This window comes from Bactrocera tryoni, chromosome 1 (genome assembly GCF_016617805.1).
Source record: "Bactrocera tryoni isolate S06 chromosome 1, CSIRO_BtryS06_freeze2, whole genome shotgun sequence".
NCBI lineage: Eukaryota > Metazoa > Arthropoda > Insecta > Diptera > Tephritidae > Bactrocera > Bactrocera tryoni.
Window position 1 is genome coordinate 79132276 of NC_052499.1, and position 21528 is coordinate 79153803.

A 21528-nucleotide genomic window follows, 5' to 3' on the forward strand; every position below is an offset into this window, starting at 1 on the left:
TACCCTTCACAACTGCCTTTTTACAGCTTAAAAGGGTATAAAAAGTTTGGTATTTTGATTTTTATCGGTTGTTGCTGTTGTAACGGCAGAAAACAGTTGGATAAAAATCCGGGTCCATTCCGGTTACTTAGATCCGACTGTCATGGGAACGGTTGATGTTTATTAGTCAGTGTGTGTTGTATTTATATGCTATCGTAAATACGACAAATTAACAAAGAAAAGAGTTTTCCATACAAAGATCGGTCACTTGTGTGGAAGCTATATGTTAGAGTAATTCGATATCAGCGGCAAATGACCAACTTTTATGTAAGACAAGAAAAAACGTTAACTTCGGCTGCACCGAAGCTAATATACCCTTCACAGGTGCATTTCTATTAGTAACTAAGTGTTCAGTTTGTATGGAAGCTATATGCTATAGTAATCCGATCTGAACAATTTTTTCGGAGATTACATTGTTGCCTTAGAAAATAATCTATACCAAATTTGGTGAAGATACATTGTCAAATGTGAAAGTTTTCCATACAAGAACTTGATTCCGATCGTTCAGTTTGTATGGGAGCTATATGCTATAGTTAACCGATCTGAACAATTTCTTCGGAGATTACATTATTGCCTAAGAAAATAATCTATACCAAATTTGGTGAAGACATATTGTCAAATGTGAAAGTTTTCCATACAAGAATTTGATTCTGATCGTTCAGTTTATATGGCAGCTATATGTTATAGTGGTCCGATATCGGCCGTTCCGACAAATGAGCAGCTTCTTGAAGAGGAAATGACGTTTGCAAAATTTCAAAAGGATATCTTAAAAACTGAGGGACTAGTTCGTATATATACAGACGGACGGACGGATGGACGGACGGACGGACGGACAGACAGACGGACATGGTTAAATCGACTCAGCTCAACATACTGATCATTTATATATATACTTTATAGGGTCTCCGACGCTTCTTTCTGGGTGTTACAAACATCGTGATAAACTTAATATATCCTGTTCAGGGTATAAAAATGACGTGCGCGCAGTTTCAGATCGATATATAAAAAACTGAGAGACTAGTTTGCGTAAGGACAGACGAACATGTCGAAATGGCAACATGACAGGGTATAACAACTGTTCTTTGATCATAATGCAAGAGTGACATGCTTACAGAAAAGGCTTACGAAAAAATAGAGTTTGTAAATGTAAATATAAATGGAAATATATAGGAATTACAGACTCAAAATCATAGAACTTTATTGGTTCAGCATTACTAAATTCCAATGGTTTAAATCCACGATTCGGTTTTCACTAGGTTGGAACAATATGTTACGCCTCTAGCGTTGTACCTATTCGGTAATATTGGATAGTCGAACAAGTATCTACGATATGATTGATCAAAAATCCATATCAAGGAGATGAAGTTCACTATACCAAACTTATCTGCAATGAAGTCTTTTTATTTTGTTTTGGAAAACTCCACCAGCAAAGTATATAGTATACACATTGGAAAAATTGGAGTTTTCAAAATCAACCCTGAGGCAACTGAGAAATTGCAATTTGGTTGAAATTGCTCGAGCCGCAGCAAAAAATTTTATATACAGAGTCGCAATATTTTATATAAAAAATATTTTAATTCGAATTTAAATTTCTTACTAAAGAAAATAAGGGCCCAAAGGTGGAATATATTAGCACAAGTCTGAAAAAAAAACAACTATAGTGAGTTGGTGAAAATATTTGAAGAATGCGAGTAAAATAAGAATTTCAAGCTAATTGCTTGCTTTTTAGGTTTTTATGGAAAAAGTCTGCAATCCACAGTAAATATGCTCGAATGATTTTAAAATAACTTTTGATACTAGACTCTTTTTAATAACGACCTTTGTTTGTGTATTAAAACATTGTGTGAATATAATTTTAATATAATTACTTTCTACATTGCTTATAATGAACCCTTCAACTTGTCAGGTTATATTTAAATTCAGCTATGATCCAACTATTTACAAAGAAAAAAACGATTCATCAACCAAATTCCTTTAAAAACTCCTATATACAAGTATATTAGAATAAATATGACTTTAACAGAAATTCTTGGAAATTTATTTGCATTACGGCCCACATTATTAATCATACCTAAAAAATATGTATATATGTATATGCACCGTAAACCCTAAGCCCAGCGCACATTGCACATCTGCTCCTTTAAGAAAAATAGAAATCGGAGGCGTATGAAGAATTTCGCAAATTTTACTAAAATCACGTACGGCAAGTGAAGTCAATCAATAAAACAGATGCATACAAATCCAGCAACAATGTTACGCTATGTAATTATATTGGGAAATTTCTGGGAAATTCACATATTTATGCCAAACGTTCGAAGTTAGTTGTCAATACTCATTGGTGGTCTTACGGAAAAAATAGAAAAAAATATATACTAAGTATACAAAAATGTATATAAATAGTATATACTTATATGTATATAGTATATATGCTCGACTGCAATTGTATGTAGGGAAATGAGAGTCGCAGGAGCTCTAAAATACATTTGTATTACTCATTGTGCGATGAATTTGAATGCATAACAAAAAACCTACAGGAAAAGTCAATTATCTACACCTAGATGCTATTGTTACACGCCTAAGCATAAACTGCCCAAATATAACAAAAACAAATATTTACATATATTTGCCAAATCATATAGTTTCTATACTCTACATATGTATATACATACATATGTACACGCTTACATATAGCGAACAACCTGTTGGCCACAAGCAATTTGCTTGAGGTAGAAAAATTTTGCAGACAGCAAGACGCCCACAAAAGCAGCAAAAGCCATGCAAGCGCAACGGAGACACGCGCACCTTTCACGCCATGCAAGACAAGACATATATCTGTATCTAATATCTATGCTTGCATGAGTGTGTGTGTATTGTGTGCAGAATTCATTCATAAAATGTTACGTTCGACTTGCAATCGCTGCTGCTGCTAATGCCAATCAATAACGGGCGCAGGTAAAAACGTTGCGGCGAGTGCAGATCCATGAATGGGCTAATGTCGGCTCGGATTTGTTGGATTGCTTAGGGATTGGACATAATGCGCACCATTATGTTGCACAGAAGTCAATTGGCTTGACTTTGAGAATGAAAGAAAATTACATACATATGTACGAATCGGAGTATAAAACTGAGCATTGTTGGCTGGCAAAAACAATTTCACTTGCTGGCGTGTGAACTATGTTGTTGTAATCTATAGTATATACAGGTAGTTGTTGCATGACGACCAATAGCCGCTGCAGTGTCGGGCGGGTAAATGCACTTGTTTTGGGTATTTCACTCAAAAACTCAAAAGTGCAAGTGTGCGACTTCTTAAAAGTCTGGCACATTTTCTAATCCCAAACAGTTACAAATTAGTTTTAAGACAGTCAAGAACGTTCCGCAGAATAGAGTAGAGTGGCAGACAATAAATTTGCTAATTGGAATAAGTGATATATAGTAATAAGTGTAATATAGGAGTGTGTTTGCGAAAATGATATTTCAGCGAAAGACTTTAAGCGAGCGCAATCGGCCCAGTTTTACAAGTGCGTGTTGCTCTTCGTTTACAATAACAAAACTAAATATATATGAATATATGGTTTATGGAAATTTTCATATTTAATAATAAATTTTCATATTTAATAATAAAAAAATTGATAAACTCTTAATAACATTGCTTTCTATCGCTTCGATTTGCAGGCTTAGCTAAATCCTGTGCCATGAAGGAGAAGAGTAAAAATGCCGCTCGCACTAGACGTGAAAAGGAAAATGCGGAATTCTTCGAACTGGCCAAATTACTACCACTACCAAGTGCAATTACATCACAGTTGGACAAGGCGTCCATCATAAGATTAACAACATCGTATCTGAAAATGCGTCAAGTCTTTCCCGATGGTGAGTAGTAAAACTATTAACAAAGTACTTAAAAGCATTATTTGTGATATAAGAAAGATATGAAAGCACAAAACAAAACAAAAGTTGGTAGTTATAAGCTATAGTACTCCGATCTGAAGAATTTCGGAAAGATAACTTGTCAAATAAAGTTGGTTTCCATATAAAGACTTGATTTTCAGCGGTCAACTTGTATGATCCGATATCAGCGGTTCCAACAAATGAGCAGCTTTCTTTGGAGAAAAGACGCATGCAAAAATTCAGATATCTAAAAAACTGAAGAACTAGAAACAGCTAAATCGATTCAGCTCGTTACGCTGATCCCTTATGTATACATATGTATACTTTATAAGGTCTCCGACTTTTCCTTCTGGGTGATACAAACTTCGTAGCAAGGGTAGGTGGTCTTTCAAGGAATAAATATACATCTAATTGTGATATTTACATGATTTCTTAATAAGCTAGAACCGAGTAACCAATTAATGAGTTATCGGTTAGGCATCGGTTTAAAATCTAAACTTTTGATGACCTAAATTGCAGTACCTAAAACATAAGTCAAAAAGAGTTTAGGCTGTATTTCGCTCGATATGTCCTACAATTCAAACTATGTGTTCGAACCAAAGCTTAACCGAAAATCCCAAATAGGGAGTTGTTTTGTAGAGGGAATGTGTTTTCAATTAAAGGCACTCAGTTTAGGTTAGGGTAAATTGGATGGCTGTTGGAGGATCACACTTAGTCTGCTATGATAGTTGGAAATCAGCTTTCGAAAAAGCGATTTGAACCTAACACAAATCTGCTTAGGTACTTGTGTCTAAAAGTAAGAGATCTGAGAAGTTTTAGTCTTGATCTGGCAATCTGGGGGTACATTAGAGAAGGAACTTTTGAGATGATACTATCTCATGTACTTTCAAGCAGTTCATTCAGCTGACAAAAAATTTTTGATCTTACCGCATGAATCGCGATCACAGAGTGTCCTTTTTAGAACTCCTACAACTATTAAAAAGTGAACTTTCTGAGTGGGAAGAGCTTACAAGAAACTAGGGATTAATAAAAAATTATTATTTTCATCCTGACATGAAATTCGATTATTTTGGGCATTCGGGTTTTGTCATCGATATTGGTAGGGTTTTGTTATGGATATTGGTAGGTCCTTGCACGTTCAGTCTTCAATAAATAAGAACACTACTTTAGTCTTAATAATGTCACTGACTTAGTTTTGTAACTATGATTTTGCATTGACTGGAAGCTTCCAGCATGCTGAACAGACTTATCGCTTTTAAATCTTCAACGCGAGTGCTTAGCACTCTTCGGAACAATCTATTAAGGAATCAAAAAATGATTATATTTTCGATTAATAGACCGCTTCGGCTCATCTTTGCCGCGATATTCGGCCGATTGATCGTCTGTTTCCGGGTGGTAAGCATAGATACCAAGACACCCTGGTAATCGGAAGTGTTTGCCTATACTTAAGTCAGAGATGAAAAGCTTTTAAAAATACGCCGAACCCATTGATCTACTCCGTCGTCTACTGCTTTGACATAGTTAGACGCTTACAAAGTGTGCAAAACTTTGTTTTGAACCCTCAATTAAGTTCGCACAAAGAAAGTTTGGCCTCTTTTATGTACCAATCACGATTATCAATTATTTTTACGAGTATTTTGTTTTGCGTCTAACAACAATTGGAAGTATGTTGTTGTTTTCATTAAACTATAATTGGAACAATTGGCGCGCGACTACTTTGCGGCATTGTACTACCTTATAACAACAAAAAATCTGTCAAAGCTCAATGACGTCCCGCTTTGTGTCCGCTTTCGCTGACCGTTTGACAGCGACACACGTCAGGATCATAGGTGGTGGGCGACGACGCGTACTCGAGCACGGTGCACCACGAGCCGCCACCAACGAACAAATTCCTGCCGGCTATGCCAAATGATGTGTTAATGCGATGGTTGGAGTGTGTATGTTAAACATATGTTTGTATGTATGTACATACATGCGCTGCGAAGTTAATATGCTCGTAATTGTTACAAAGCGCAGCAGGACATCTCATGCTTGGGAGTGTAAAAGTCGCATAGTGGATTTTTTACGACAGGAAATTGAGCGGAAGGCTTGGTTGATTAAAGTAATGCTTGAGTATGTTCTTTGTAGATTTATAATTATGGGAGGATTGATTTCACAAGCGCAAGCTTAATGTGAAAGGAGTCAATGAAGTGTAAGCCGCTGCATTTTCCTGTTTGCTAACATTCATTGAATTGAGTCGCAGAGACTCTCGGTAGTATGATCGTAAATAACTATAAGGGGTCACATCATAGCCAAAACATCTTGATACCGGTAAATAGGAAAAGTCTGGAATTATATTTGAATAAGGATTACCAACGCGGCTGTTTTCTTCTATTCATGGGTATGGTTTTTACGTGGCGGGTCCCAAACCCAGCGCACAACCCTGGGAAGGGATGGTTCGGCTTCTCACTTTAGCTCGCCTTCAAACGGATGTGTTTTGGCTACCAAGAGCATACTTAGTCTAATACCGGAAGTCGTGAGCTGCTTGAGTCATATGTAAAAGAATCTGGCCACTTTCCTCACTTGCCTGGACTTCTACACATTACTCTATTCTCTAAGTAAATGGGTCTGGTAGTGAACGAGGGCAAAACGAAATATCTCCTGTCATCATACAAACAGTCGTCACACTTACGACAGTCACACTCACTAACAGTCACAACTTAAAAAATATTAACACCAACAACAATGTCAGCCTCGAAATCCTCTTGCCAACAGGGGCTACTTCGAACCGAGTAGGCAATTGAGAAGTAAAGTGCTTTCTCGACGAGCAAAGATCAAACTCTATAAGTCACCCATGGACGATGACAATATCTGACGAGTCGGCGTTACGAGTTTTCGAGAAAAAGGTTTGGCGGAAAATTTATGGTCCTTTGCGCATTGGCAATGGCGAGTATCGCTTTCGATGGAACGATGAGCGGTATGAGTTATACGCCGACATGGTCATAGCTCAGCGAATTAAGAGACAGCGGCTACGTTGGCTAGATCATGTCGTCCGAATCGATGAAAACACTCCAACTCTGAGAGTATCCGTCGCTGTACCGGTCGGGGTAAGCAGAGGAAGAAGACCTCCACTCTGTTGGAAAGACCAGGTGGAGAAGGACCTGGCTTCGCTTGGAGTCTCCAATTGGTACCAAACAGCGAAAAGGAAGAACGACTGGCGCGCTGTTGTTAACTCGGCTATAATCGCGTAAGCGGTGTCTAATCCAATATAGAAGAAGAAGAAGTGTGTTGATATCAGAACAATTCTGGCGCGTTCGAATTCGACTAAAAAATAATCGATCGTTAAGCAAATTTTTGGGTGCCTTGAAACTTAGTCAAGCCCACCGGCAAAAAATACTAAGAAACTCTAACAAAACTCTATTTTCAAGACATGAAAAACAAAATTTTATAAATTTAACGAAATTAGCTTTTAGAAAATTATATTTCTTTTTAAAAATATAAATATGTCTATTTTAGTACAAACGGAAGGAAAGCGGTTAGCATATGCCCTCAATCATATAATACACGCCCACCTAATCGCACACTTGGAAATCACAAACACACCAACACAGTGTTTCATAATGCAATGCTAGTGCACAAACACACACGCATAAACTTACCGAATGTGGGGAAGAATTCTGCTGAGCTAAAGTCTACGCGCTAACAAAGCGCAAGATTTTCAAACATACATGTGTAACACATTTGCAACACTTGCTTCCACTTCTTTCTTCCTTTTCGTAAGCTTCCACAAGTATATGTGTATGTTTGTATATGTGTGTATATAACACAAGGGCGGAAGCTAAAGCCAAGTGGGGGTGGATATGCAACTTGAAGACATTTTTTTGTCTTACTTTTTGCTTCGTCCTCCTTTGTGCCTTTTTATTGTAATAATTATTTCCATAATGCTTGAGAGGCAATGCTCGTCGTGGAAATAAAAGAAACACACAGCAACAAAAATAACATAGCGGAAAATGACTCAAATCAAGCGAAACAAGCAAATAGTCGTAAGGAGCAGCAGCTTTAACTATAACAATGCGGTACACGCTACAACAGCTATAAAAAGCCAGTTTGCGCAACAACAACAACAAAAGCTTCGTCGTAAAAAACAGGGCATAACACTTTTGTTTTTCCACCTTCCTCGTTTTTTTTTGCGTCCTTCTTCATTTTTTTCCACATTCCCACTTGGTACGGGCTCGTATCTGCTGCTGCTGCTGCTCAGCCCCTTCTCCTCCCATAACAAAGTTCTGTTTGTCCTGTGAGAACTTGTCTACCTTTGAGTCTCAGCTCACATCCTGGCGGTAGCTGGTTGCTGTGCTGTGATTTTGCGCCTCTCCCGCTGTCGGTGGCTGTCACCGCAATGTCGCGTGTACGCTGAGAACACCCGTTGAATTGTGACACAAAAGCCTGCCGCTGCATCCCACTGTGCTGATGACTTTAATTGGGAATAATATTTATACGTCATCATGGGTTGTTAAATTGTAAGTGCAAAGTTTCGCAGAATCTCATTTGTGTGTGTGTGGTAGAGACGTGAGAAGTGTGCTGCTGGTGGGAGGCAGGCGCATATGGGTTGGTGCTTGTGGCATACGTTTTACGTCGCACCTTTTTGTACTCATTAAAAGTGACTTTTTTCGCCTTGTTGTCGTTGTTATATGAATGTATGTATTGTACCTTATTTTTGTAGTCTTCTCTTTTGCCATTATCAGTATTATAGGAAATTTTTTCTTTTCTGTTTTATCATTTTTTTCACTTAGGTCTGGGCGAGGCGTGGGGCACTTCACCGGCAATGCAACGCGGCGCTATCAAAGAGCTTGGCTCACATTTGCTGCAAACATTGGACGGTTTCATATTTGTTGTGGCACCGGATGGCAAAATTATGTACATCTCCGAAACGGCATCCGTACAGCTGGGACTCAGTCAGGTGAGTTTGAATTGACTAATATGAAAACCTCCCGCTTTGGAGAAGACTTAGAAAAACTAACTTGAAGTTGGAAATAAGGTATAAGCTTTAGAAAGACTTATTTAGAATTGGCAACAAGATTTTTAAACGAAGTCATTGATACTAAAAATAACTTAGCATATATTTGGTCCAAAGCTCAGCAAAGCAAGACAAAAAATTTAATTAATTTAAAAATTTGAGATAACGAATAAATTTATATTATTATTTCCTCGCTTGTAGACAATAATTTAACCAGCAGATGTTAATTGTTCGTCACACTGTTCAAGGAATAGGTAAAATAAATCGTTGAGAAGCTTTATTTATGCGCATAATTTTATTTCATAGCCTCTTCTTTGCTCCAAGTATGCAAATTTTGTGTTCTGAAGATGCTCCTTTACAGTTTCCGCAAATTTGCATTTCTGAGCAACGCAAAATAAGCAAAAAATTATATTAGTAACAGCATTAATAGCAAAAGTTAAATTTTATAGCACCAACTTTAGAAGTTTTGGCATAATTACTTTATTGTACAAAAAAATAAAAAATAAAATAAAAACAAGAGAAAAAGTAAACTTCGGCTTTACCGCAGCTATAATACCCTTCAGAGGTACATTTACCATAAGAAATAAGGGTATAAAAAAGTTCTTTACCCTCATTTCGATCGGTCGGTCTGTATGGCAGCTATACGCCATAGTGGTCCGATCGAAACAATTTGTTCGGAAAATGTAGCTTTGCTTTAAATAATAAACTGTGTCGAATTTTGTTAAGATATCTCCTCAAATAAAGAAGTTTTCCATACAAAGATTTTATTTTTATCGAACAGATTGAAAGCAGCTATATACTACTTTTATAGTGCTTCGACACAGTCGGTTCCAACAAATAAGTAGCTTTTTGAGGAGATAAGCACGTGTGTAAAATTTCAGATTGATATCTCAAAAACTGAGGTACCAGTTCCCATATAGACAGGCGAACCTGGCTAAAAATCAACTCAGCTCTTCACGCTGTTCATTTATATATCTGTATTCTATCTTAAAGCTTCTCCGACGTTTTCTACTAAATCTTTATTAACGCATTAAAATAATTCTCTCCCCCGCTTACTCATTCTTCAGGTTGAACTCACCGGCAATTCCATATTTGAATATATACACAACCACGATCACGATGAGATGAACGCTATACTCTCACTGCATCCTTATATGTACCAAAATCCGGTAAGTTATTCTTTTGTCGCCATTTTTCAGTATATATATATACATAAATCTATGTACATATATATGCTTGAGTACTGATCCACGGCTTCTCTTCTTTCCATTTTGTTTGCCGTTTGGTATTTTAGGATGCATTTATTAATTCATTACATCTACCACAGAGCGGCAATCCACCCACCGGCCATGCGAACGTCATCGGCAGTCCGAATGGCAGCTATGGCAATGATCGTGGTTCGCATACGATCGAATTGCAAAAATCCTTCTTCCTGCGCATGAAGTGTGTGCTGGCGAAACGGAACGCTGGACTCACCACATCTGGTTATAAGGTATGTAGCGGCTTTGTAGTGTTGTTTTTTGTTTTTGTATTGTTTTTGTATTGTATTTTCATTAAACAATTTTTTATTTTTTAGGTTATTCACTGCTCTGGCTACTTGAAAGCGCGCATATTTCCTGACTATGGCGACGGTCATGGCGGTTACATACAAAATTTGGGCCTTGTAGCTGTCGGTCACTCTCTGCCTTCGTCTGCGATAACGGAAATTAAATTACACACAAACATGTTTATGTTTCGGGCGTGTATGGATCTGAAATTAATATTTTTAGATGCGAGGTGAGTGCCATTTTTTTTAGACTGATAGTTATGGGCGAAAATGTAGCGACGATGAAGGTGTAGTGTTTCAAGGCTCGAATATAGTTTTAGGATGCTCAATGAATTATATAAAAACTTGAACTAGGAGATTTTTATATTAAATATGATTAACGTAGGCACTGATACAAACGGATAATCAAAATTTTAGGGGAAAAAAATTTTTAGGTTAGGTCGAAAAGTGAAATATTAACTCTAATTACTTGTATTTAATATTTTTTTAATTTAAAACATTTTAGTTTAAAATTTTTTTTAATATTTTGTATAAAAAGAAATACTTCAATATTTTCAATTAAAAATTTGATAAATAAAAATAATATTTTAAATTAAAAAAAATTATTAAACAAAAATATTAATAATAACTCACTTTTCGACTTAACCTAAAAAATTATTAACAATATTTTTGTCTAATATTTTTTTTAATTCAAAATATTTTTATTTAATAACTGTTATTATCTCGCTTCTCGGTTTTTTCTCCGTCGCTTGTAGTCTTTTGTTTAAAAAAAATACTATAAATATTTCCCCTGAGGTGAGGTAGCACCACAAGAAAAATCAGCGCAAGTAATTTCAAAATAAATAATAAAAACATTTTTTGATTTCAAAAAAAAATAAATATTTAACCTAACCTAGAAAAATATTTTAGTTCGAAATCTGTCAGAAGTTTAGATTTTATAAATATTTTTAACGGTACATGTAACAAAAAAAATATTTATTTGAAAATGTCGCAGCTGTTGCTTCTCAAGAACATTTCTTGTGAAACCAATAATGTTTTCTAATTTTTATCAAACAAAAAAATGTTTAGTGAATAATATATTAAATTACAGGCAATTAGGCATATTATTTCGAAAATTTCTCTGCACATTTTATTAAAGCTCAAACTGGAAATATGAAACTGAACAAATATTAAACAGCGACACTTTCCATTGTCATTGTGACAATAGATGGAAAATCAAAGATAAAAAATAAATATATATACTTTCGTATATACATATGTATCTATAATGAAAGACAATGTCTATAAAAAAAGCCCTGCCTTCCAATCAACCGCTTGCCACTCATCCACCCACTTTGACTGAGCAAACAAAACGGCAAAACAAACCATTTCCCTCTTAACTAAGTGCTGCAATATTGTTATGCTCAGCAGTATCAGAAGTAACGGTAGTCGAGTGGTTGTAGCTGTTGGGAATTGTGATTTTGTTTCTTCGACGGCAACCAGATGATAAAAATGTAGAAAATTCCGGTGGCATGGGTAAGCTTGGGGGAGTTTTTGGCAGCTACCAGTCGTCGTTTGCCGACGTCTGGTTATTACCGACACTCAATTACCCTCATGATGATGTTTTTGCTATTGTCTGTCAAAAAATGACAATGGAGTTTTCGTTCAACTCATACAAGTACATACATACATACATAAATATATGCATATGTAGTAGTTAGTAGCTCGAAATTATATGCTTGTAGGAAATGTTACAAACTGCTTGAATGCTGTAGGAATTTGTTATCGTCATGATGTTGTATACCCTTCATCTGTACATTTTTAGTAGCATGAAAGGGTATAAAAAGACTTTTTTCTTGATTTTGAACGGTCATCTTATATGGCTACAGTGGACTGATCTGATTAATTTACTAGAAGATTGTGGCGATGTTTTGATCAATAGTCTAAGTCAACTTTCGTGAAGATATCTTGCCAAATAAAAAGTGTTTTTACAAGAACAAGAGTAATTGGTTTGTTTGTATGAGAGCTGTGTGCTATGGTGATCCGATATCGACAAATGAATGAAGCTTCGAGGTGAGAAAAGAATGTGTACAACATTTCAGATCGATATTACACAAACTCAGGGGCATAGCTAAACCGACGCAATTTGGATACAAGCGCTGGACATAAAATCACATGCAAGAGCAATAAAAACAGTGTATAGACTTTCTGCAATCCGAGTAATAAGTCCGAACGATACCAAGCGATGCTTCTGAAGTGAAGTGAAGCCAGCATGCCGCCTATTGACATTAAAAGGGGACGAAGTCGTGCTACTATACCAGCTATCAGAGTTGTCTAAAAAGTAGAAAAAAACAGAGAGATCCAAGAGCCTTATAATGTGTCAGCAACGATGGCAAACCCCATCCAAAGGTTGGACGATGGACGCACAGACTGATCCCAGACATTCATTCGTGGATAGATAGACGACTTGGGGACCTGAATTTCCACCTATTGCAGTGTTTAAGTGGTCAAGGATGCTTTAGAAAGTATTTGTTACAAATTAATCATGACGTTAGTCTGTATTGTCCGACGTGTACAGATTGCATAGCAGACGCTGAACACGTATTTTTGCAGTGCCCCCGTTTTTTAAACATAAGGGAAAAGCTAAAATCTACACTCAAGTTGGAAAATTTGGCAACACATACATATGTATCAGTTCTCCGAAAAATGGAAAGCTGTCAGCGAACTGTCAGCTCTAATTATGACAAAATTAAGAAACTTACAATAGATTAGAAGTCAGTAATACCTAATCCGGTGGTTCCGGGGAAGAGAGATGAGTTAGAAGCAGGTTAGGTTTAGCGATTTAAGTTCCACATTTCGGCTTTTGATTTTACGGTCTCCGACGATACCTTCTATATCTTTTTCGGGGTACAATAACTCTAGCTCATAGCTTCTTTGAGCACCATCATTAGTATAATTAAAGGTTAGAATTCGAAGTTAGTTATAGTTTTTAATTCAGTTATACTATTATATGTTTCTAAACAAAAAAGAGAAAGCTTCTAATTCAGCTCTCTTCTCTCTCTCTCTCTCAAAGTTTTATGGCCCGAAATTTAATGTTTTTAATAATTATTTTCCTCTAATTTACAAGTGAATTGTTGAACTAATAAAAATCTGTTAATTTAAATTTTTCAGGGTATCCCAACTCACCGGCTATGAACCGCAAGACCTCATAGAGAAAACCCTCTATCAGTACATACACGTTGCGGACATTGGAGCCATGAGCTGCGCCCACCAAACACGTAAGTATTATATAGTATTTGGCCGGCGTGTGTCATGGACTGCCACGCAATGTTTTTATTTAAAACAATAAATGCAAATAAAATGAAAAAAGCGAATCACACCAGGCACAATCGTTTAATTCCCAGCAAATTATAGTGAAATCCTTTCAATTCATTTTCAACGCATTTACAATATTTATTTATTTATTTTTCTACAATACGCTTTTGTTTTTCCAACTAATTTGCATTGTATTTTACATGTTGTCGTTATTGCAGTGGTATACAAAGGACAAGTCACCACCAAATACTATCGCTTCCTGACGAAGGGCGGCGGCTGGGTCTGGGTGCAGTCGTACGCGACCGTCGTGCACAACACACGCTCCTCGCGCACTCACTGCATCGTCAGCGTAAATTATGTCCTTAGGTGAGTGCAAAGCTGGTATATAGTATATACATGTGTGTGTGTGTGTGTGTACGTGTATTACGGAAATAGTGTTGAGTAAAACGAGCAAGTCCAGCCAATAACGGGTGGATTACGAAACGTTGGCGCTGAAAAAATATTGGCCATGCTGAAGTGTTTTAATAGGATTGTTTTGTTATGAAGGGATTTTGTGATTGCGCCGAGTAGATTTGCAGCAGGAAAATATTTCTCATTTGATGCGACATATTGCTATTGTCATATGTATGTATAAAAAGCTTTATTATCAGGCTTTATTTTTACTAGTAAATGGTCTAGGGCTTTAAGCGTGGGATATAACCCCATTAGTAACTGTATACATATATATAGTATATACCATAAATAATGACATACAGTATATAGACACATGCCTAAGTACTAATATGTACTAATATGTATTTATGTATGTATGTTCATACGAGGTGTGTTAAAACAATAACGGAAATTTTCGTTTTTTTTGGTAAAATTATTTCAAAATAATCCCCACTGGGTGTTAAGTACTTATGCCGCCAGCGTTTCTTCCAAATATCGAAACACTTATTCTTCTTTGGCACTACAACCGTGGGTCAGTCTGACTTAAGAACACGAAGCTTCATTAGTTGCCTCTATCTATTGCGAGATTCCGCCAGTTGAACATTCCAAGTGCAGACAGGTCGCTTTCATTTGGTTCTTCTATTGGATGCGTGGGTCTCGAGACGAAATAGCTTTTCGCTGGAGCATCACCTGCCATGCGAACGACATGGTCAACCCGCGCATTCATGGAAGTTTTATACGCTTAACTATTATACTATATATCCATGTCACCTTATAGCTTATATATGGTAGTTTGTGGTTCCGTCGTCTTCGTATACTCATCGTTCACGTGGACGGCTCCAAAGATATTGCGAATAACAGTTCTCTCGATGGCTCCAAGTGCTTTCTCATTTCGCTTAGTCATCTTCCATGTTTTTGCCCCCTATAAAATGAATAGAGACTTAGAGAGCGTAATATTTGTTCGTCGAGAGAGGGATCAGCTTCTCAATTGCCTACCAACCCAAAGTAGCACGTGTTGGCAGGAATTATTCTAAGCATAATCTCTAGACTCTGGGCTTACATTATTGATGGAATTTATGCTGGAGAGATTTAGTTCCGAAGACGCGAGGAATCTTTGTATGTGAACTCGAGGAACTTGGTCTTGTCATCGATCAACAAGACCAACGTCGTTTGCTTTTTCTTATAGACCTAAAAAGGCTGCTCTGTTGTTGAGGCCTACGATGTCTATTTAAAGTCTATGATCGCAATAAATGTGTAAATGGGGTGTGGTAGGGTATCCAGTCACAATTGAGCTACCATATTCAATCCCTACTCCTGCGTCCGTCGCGAACACTCCGGGCAACGTGAACAGCTTTGAGTGAGAAGTGGTAACCAATTCGTGTAAACCTGAGGCTAAGAAGGAAGGACCCTTGATGAGGCCACTCCGAGGTAATCGGCTAGAGGGCTCAACAAGGTTGCAACGTCAGTCCACCAGGAGCTGCAGCTGCAAGAGGATCTGTTTTGGAGCAAGTGGTTCGCTATATAAACGTGATCAACGAAGCATTTTGTCCCATTTTTCATCTTTCTTGTAAAACAAGGTTCTTTAAAGTTCTAAAAGTTCGATAATTGGACTCTCCAAACTTCCAAAATATAATTTAAAAGTTTCCGGTATCTTTTGAACACACCTCGCTGTAAACAATACTATAAAATACAATGTGAAACGAGCACTACTGATATAGTAATAATCGAATATTTTTAATTTTTTCTGTGAAGATTCAGGCATCTACTGAATTTTATAATACTTACAAGAATACTTTTTTTAAATTGCAACCCTTCAAAATTTTCCAACTATTCCTTTATTAATTCTTGCTTTTTGTTTTCAACCACCTTTGCAGTGAACAAGAGGCCAAAGACTTGATTCTCAATGAAATACAAACGGGTGTGGTTAAGAGCGAGCCAATCACCGCTTCGGCTGCGTTGACGCCATCTTTGCATGCGGCACACGCAGCTGCCGTCGCCACACACCCGGCGCTAAGCAATGGCATTGCCGTTGGCAGTACGGCGAGTTGCGCGGCGCTCAGCGTGAGTCCCAAACTGGACGCGTGTTTTGAGAGTGCTGGCGTACATCTACCACCAAACGTGCTTACACCGGTGTTGACTGGCGGCAGCAGCAGCAGTGGTGGCGGCGGCGCCGGCAACGGCGTAGCGCATAACAATAACAACAATAATGCCTATATGACGGGACATATAATGCACACGCAACTGCCGCATCATCAGCACGCGCATCTGCATGCACATCCGAATGCGCATGTGCACACACAGCACGCGCATCATCTGCATCACGTGCATCCGCATGCGCATGCTCACGAAGTGCCGCTACCACCGCAAACACAACACGAAAACCTCAACTATACAACGCTCTTCCCGCCGATCAACGATCTCGTGGTCACTTCATCGACGCTCGGTCACGAAATGCAATACCCGGACACAACCACCGGCCCCGGCTACTACGGCGGCAGTGTCGGCACGAACAATAGCAATAACAACTCGGGCAGTGAACACTACTACTATGAGGCGACGCCATCAGCCACGTCACTCAATCGACCGTACTCGGCGAATTCCAATAGCTGTTCCAGCAGCGCGGAAAGCGAGCGCCAAATGTCCACCGGAAATGCATCGATAATAACGGGTAATTCGCCGCAGACGACGTACAGCGAGTTGAGTCACACATTTGAATTGCATTACTTGTCGGATAGCAGTTCGCATCAACAGGCCGCTATGGCGGGACCACCGACTACACAACAACAACAGCAGCAACCACAACAACATCACCTACAATCTATGGAACATCATCAACACGCGCATCATCACCAAACACATCAGCTGCAGCAACAAAACTTGGCGTCCAGTCACATTGCCACGCTGCAACAGCCAGCGACGCCACAGTCTCAGTCACAACAACAACAACAAATGGAGCACCAGCAAATGCATCAGCATCATCAAACAACGCTGGTTGCACATCAACTACAACAACACGAGCATGAACAACTACAACAGCAGCAGCAACAACAACAACAGCATGAGCATATTGCGCGCTCATTCGCCGTGGCCGTGGAGAAGGGCGTCAGCGTGCCGCCACAATACACCAGCGTCATTGTTGACCCCCATCATCATTATATACCCAACGATTTTGTACATTAGCATTTGCTAGCTGGTACGATCCACAGGATCGGTAGCAGTCAAGCACGTATTGTGCTCTTATTGGGGGCGCCTTGGGTGTCGTCATGTTGCTATGACCTTATAACGGGTCGCAGCGCAATGTTGTTGTTAATTTTAATAGTTCTAATTACTGCTAATTAAATTGGACTGAGTCACAAAAATACATATATGTATATACATACATAACTATATATAATTTTCGATTTAATTTTATTGCCAATTTTATTTAGTCGAATATGGTCTGCAATAGCTGTGGAAAAGGCCGCATATGCAGTTTTACACCAGAAGAGCTATGAGAACCCAGCAGGCATTTTAATGCGAATAAATTGCCAAAATTGTTTTATTTAAGGCAAGTTTAATCAAATTAATTAAATTTTTTTTTCCAAAAAGTTAGTGCTCTCACTTTTACTGTTTAATAAGTTAAAAAGTTATTAAATATACATAAAATGTTAAAAAAATTTAAACTTATTAATTTAAAATAATTTGTTTTGAAAATAAATTTTGCCGTGTAACATATGCAAATTTTCAACTAAAAATAAATTTTTTTAATATCAAAAAAGGTTCACAAACCTACAGATTATCCTGTTAAAATAGTAAGTGCCGTTTTCTCAATATCTGAATAGCAATCATCTGCTTCTTCTTCTTTTTACTACCTTTTATAAGGTGTTAAATACAGTTAGAAGGCCGGGAAAGCGATTTTTCCAGAAGTTTTTATGCGGAAACTTTTTAAATTATTGATCCAAAAATTTGAACACATATTATGGTATCTTTTTACTGTATTTTAAGACTTAGCATATGTAAAAATATTTATTTGGAAAAGAGCTACAGCTGATCTCCGGAAGCTCCTCTCAAAAAGACGTTTTGGGGTGACCAATATGAACTAGATCCTCTGAAATTAAAAAACCAAACAGAATTCGTTAAAGTAATTTTAAATCTAGTCATTAATCGAAATTATATGCAATATAAACATTTTTGACAAAATTGCGGTTTTCCAAAAAAAAAAATCGATTTTTGACCAAAATGTCGGCCCCAAAATTGTTTATAAAAAAATATTTATCGGTGAGAAAAAATTGAGTGTAACTTCGAAAATATTCACTACGAAAAATAAAAATTTTTTGAAAATTCTTAATTTCAAAATAAAATTTATCGGCATTAAATATTGAAAATTTTATTTATAAATGGTTCGAAAGAACAAGTGTGCCGATCATAGATCTAGAGTACTAAAGATGATGGCTCTACAAGCTTTATTTCAAAAACGTAGAATACGAATATTCAAGCGCGAAAACAGTAAATTTAAAAACAATTTTTTTGTCTCAATTGTAGTATAAACTTAGGATTAAAATTTGTAAAATTTATTTTTTATCTTTCGATTCGTTTCTCAAGTTAACAATTTATTTTTAACTTCCTTTGTTCCGGCATTTGGTATGAAAATTTTTTAAAATTAAAATTCTCGGTATTAAAAAATTAAAAAAAAAAATAATAATTTACATCAGTTGTGTTTGTAATGCAATCCTCATTAAATGTATGTACATGCATACATACATATGTATATACTTTAGGAGGTTTGCGTAAAAATTCACTTTACCTAACAAAATCGTATCTTTTCCAAAAATTCTTTAAAGTTCTTTAAATATTATACTTAGTATATATGTTATATACATTTTTGTTAATTATAACTGCGTAAGCTGTGTCTACGCCAATACAGAAGATATTTTATAAATATATTATATTAGATCTCATAACACTTGTGCGATGTTTTCAAGGGCTAGTGTGACCATATTCACTTATTTACTTTTATATTAATTGAATAAAAAAATATGAAAATATGTATGTCAACTTGGAATGCCTTCACTTAGTTTTTATTAATTTATTTAGTATTTTTTTTCTTTTCTGGGCTATTTAATTTTACTTATGTGCTTAAAAGAATATTTTATTTATTACCCAAAGTTAAGCAATTGACAAGCCAAATTGTTTGTGTATTTTCTTTAATATTAAGTAATAACAATATGTAAATAAATTTATTGCTAAAATAAAAAAAAAACAAGCGAGTAAAATTAACTGTACAAAAATTGTGAGTACTCCAATTATTCGCTTAATACCGTTATGGTTTATCCATGGCGTATGTAAATGTTGTATGTTGAGAATACCTAAAGTATAAAAAATTTATTTAAAAAGTGTACGTAAAATCAAAATTATATATAGAACTAAATAATAGTGAGCATTAATGATCTTCGTAAGCTGTATTTATGTACAATAAACAAGGAATTCTAAGCCATTTCATGCTTGGCGAAAATCGCTCAGACGATTAAGCAGCTGATGATACTTTGATTTTTCTAAATATTGACATTAAAGTCGGTTGACAGACTAATATAAGATATAACTAAAGAAACATATAAATAAAGTGATAATTATTTATACAAAATGTGTTTAATTTAATAAATAACATTTTAATGAAAAGCAAATATTTTATTAAGTTGCTTACATAGTTCTTATTTTAAATTTTCTTCCTTTTTATTGGAGTAGACACTGCTTATGTGGTTATAGCCGAAAGGACAACAATTTATTTTGATTTTTACAGATTTTTAAAATGAAATTCCAAATAACAAAAATTTATTCCATTGTTTATTATTTTATGAATATTTTGTTATCCAAAAAATAGTCTTCAAGAGATTCCACAACAAAAATGAAGGAAGTCGAAGTTGGGATTCGAAAATTCGAAAATAAGCGTTAACGGACATAGAGCAAAACTTTTCGTCTTATATATTCAAAAAATTATATCCAAGTTTGTTTAGTCAAATACTTAAAAGTTGTAGTAATATTTTTTATTTATGCACATTAAAATATATTTCCTATAATTTAAACTAGAACTTTTGAAACTAATGTAATTTTTTTGTGTTCCTAAATAAATATCAACTTCTGGCAGCACCGCTTGAATTGTTCGAAAATATGCGGAAGTAGAACGCGCACTGAACACACCGAAATTCGTGCATACAAGGTTGCATTAGAAGAGACTTCTTGTAAAAGCTACGTGATATGAATTCTATGTATATAATTTCTTTAGAATCATGAGGGAAATGTTAACGAAGCATAATAATTTGAAAAAAGTACATATATTTTTAACACATTTCTTAGTGATCACTCTTGTTAATAATGAAAAATTTCTTTTGTGTAAATACGCATTACCAATACAACTCTGATTGCATTTAATAATTTGACGTTTAAACTTCGAAATTGATTTGACATGTTCGAAAAACAGCCATCTTTCTTTTTTCGCGAATCCCTCGCTAGTGTGAAGGTGAGAAATTTGTTTTAATAAAAATTTCTATTTAAATACGTTAAAATATACATAATATTATTCGAAACTATGTAAATAATGTGAAACAATTAAGTTATTTTGGGTTTTAACAAAATTGTGTTTCTAATTATTCCATAATGGTCATAATTTTTAACACGTGTTTCTTGTGCTGTCAATTCATTTTGAAGTGGTGAAATTTAATATCGATTCTTTGTTCTATTTGCAGTTAAAAACACAAAATGCAATTGTTCGTACGTGGTTTTGATGCCGTAGAGCCCGTTGAGGTGCTCCCCACTGCTACTATTGCCGAAGTTAAGGTGTGTAATGAAATACTTTCATCGATGGTGACAGGTCAACAAAGTCAACTGCCATCATTTCTAACCCTACTTTTACTGTTTTGTGCGTATACGCTAATTTTGTATATTTTCTTTTAGGCACAACTCGCTCAAACCTATGGTTTGAACACTGAAGAAATCACATTGAATTGTGAAGGCAATGCCTTGTGCAATGATGCCGCGGTGACATCCTTGGCTTCCTTCGAGTTGGATATCACTGTACCAATGTTGGGTGGTAAAGTGCACGGTTCTTTAGCGCGTGCCGGTAAGGTCAAGGGACAGACACCCAAGGTGGAGAAGCAAGAAAAGAAGAAGAAGAAGACTGGCCGTGCAAAGAGGAGAATCCAATACAACCGTCGTTTCGTCAACATTGTACAAGGTTTCGGTCGTCGTCGTGGCCCCAACGCCAACTCAAACTAAGCTTATCAATAGTTGATATGTTCTTGTGGGTTTGGTTTTTTACGTGTAAAATGAAATTGATTTTCACCAACAAATTATATTAAAGTAATAT

At 36.3% G+C, this 21528-nt stretch overlaps 2 protein-coding genes across 6 annotated transcripts in view; both read left to right on the forward strand.

Moving 5' to 3' along the window:
* The window catches only part of LOC120766388 (protein single-minded), a 53668-nt gene extending 35886 nt beyond the window's left edge, over positions 1–17782 (forward strand). For 2 of the 5 annotated variants that reach the window (XM_040091828.1, XM_040091829.1), the window contains exons 2-9: positions 3712–3906; positions 8694–8860; positions 9985–10086; positions 10212–10409; positions 10494–10693; positions 13614–13720; positions 13976–14123; positions 16064–17782. In XM_040091828.1, the coding sequence (XP_039947762.1) occupies positions 3732–3906; positions 8694–8860; positions 9985–10086; positions 10212–10409; positions 10494–10693; positions 13614–13720; positions 13976–14123; positions 16064–17369 (2403 nt within the window). In that variant the 5' untranslated portion in view covers positions 3712–3731 and the 3' untranslated portion in view covers positions 17370–17782. Of the gene's footprint in view, positions 1–3469; positions 3558–3711; positions 3907–8693; positions 8861–9984; positions 10087–10211; positions 10410–10493; positions 10694–13613; positions 13721–13975; positions 14124–16063 lie in introns of those variants that run through there. The other 3 variants (XR_005704595.1, XM_040091826.1, XM_040091827.1) reach the window with 3 other exon arrangements.
* Positions 17783–20610: 2828 nt separating this feature from the next.
* Positions 20611–21525, forward strand: LOC120773869. The gene is made up of 3 exons (XM_040103026.1): positions 20611–20682; positions 20909–20999; positions 21117–21525. The coding sequence occupies exons 2-3, from the start codon at positions 20922–20924 to the stop codon at positions 21435–21437; spliced, it is 399 nt and encodes a 132-aa protein (XP_039958960.1). The 5' UTR covers positions 20611–20682; positions 20909–20921; the 3' UTR covers positions 21438–21525.
* The last annotated feature ends 3 nt before the right edge of the window (positions 21526–21528 follow it).

Excerpts from the sequence above, each read along its gene's own strand:
- LOC120773869 (XM_040103026.1), top strand. The coding sequence starts at position 20,922 with ATGCAATTGTTCGTACGTGGTTTTGATGCCGTAGAGCCCGTTGAGGTG. Across the intron at positions 21,000-21,116 it reads CTACTATTGCCGAAGTTAAG|GCACAACTCGCTCAAACCTA; the intron begins GTGTGTAATGAA and ends ATTTTCTTTTAG.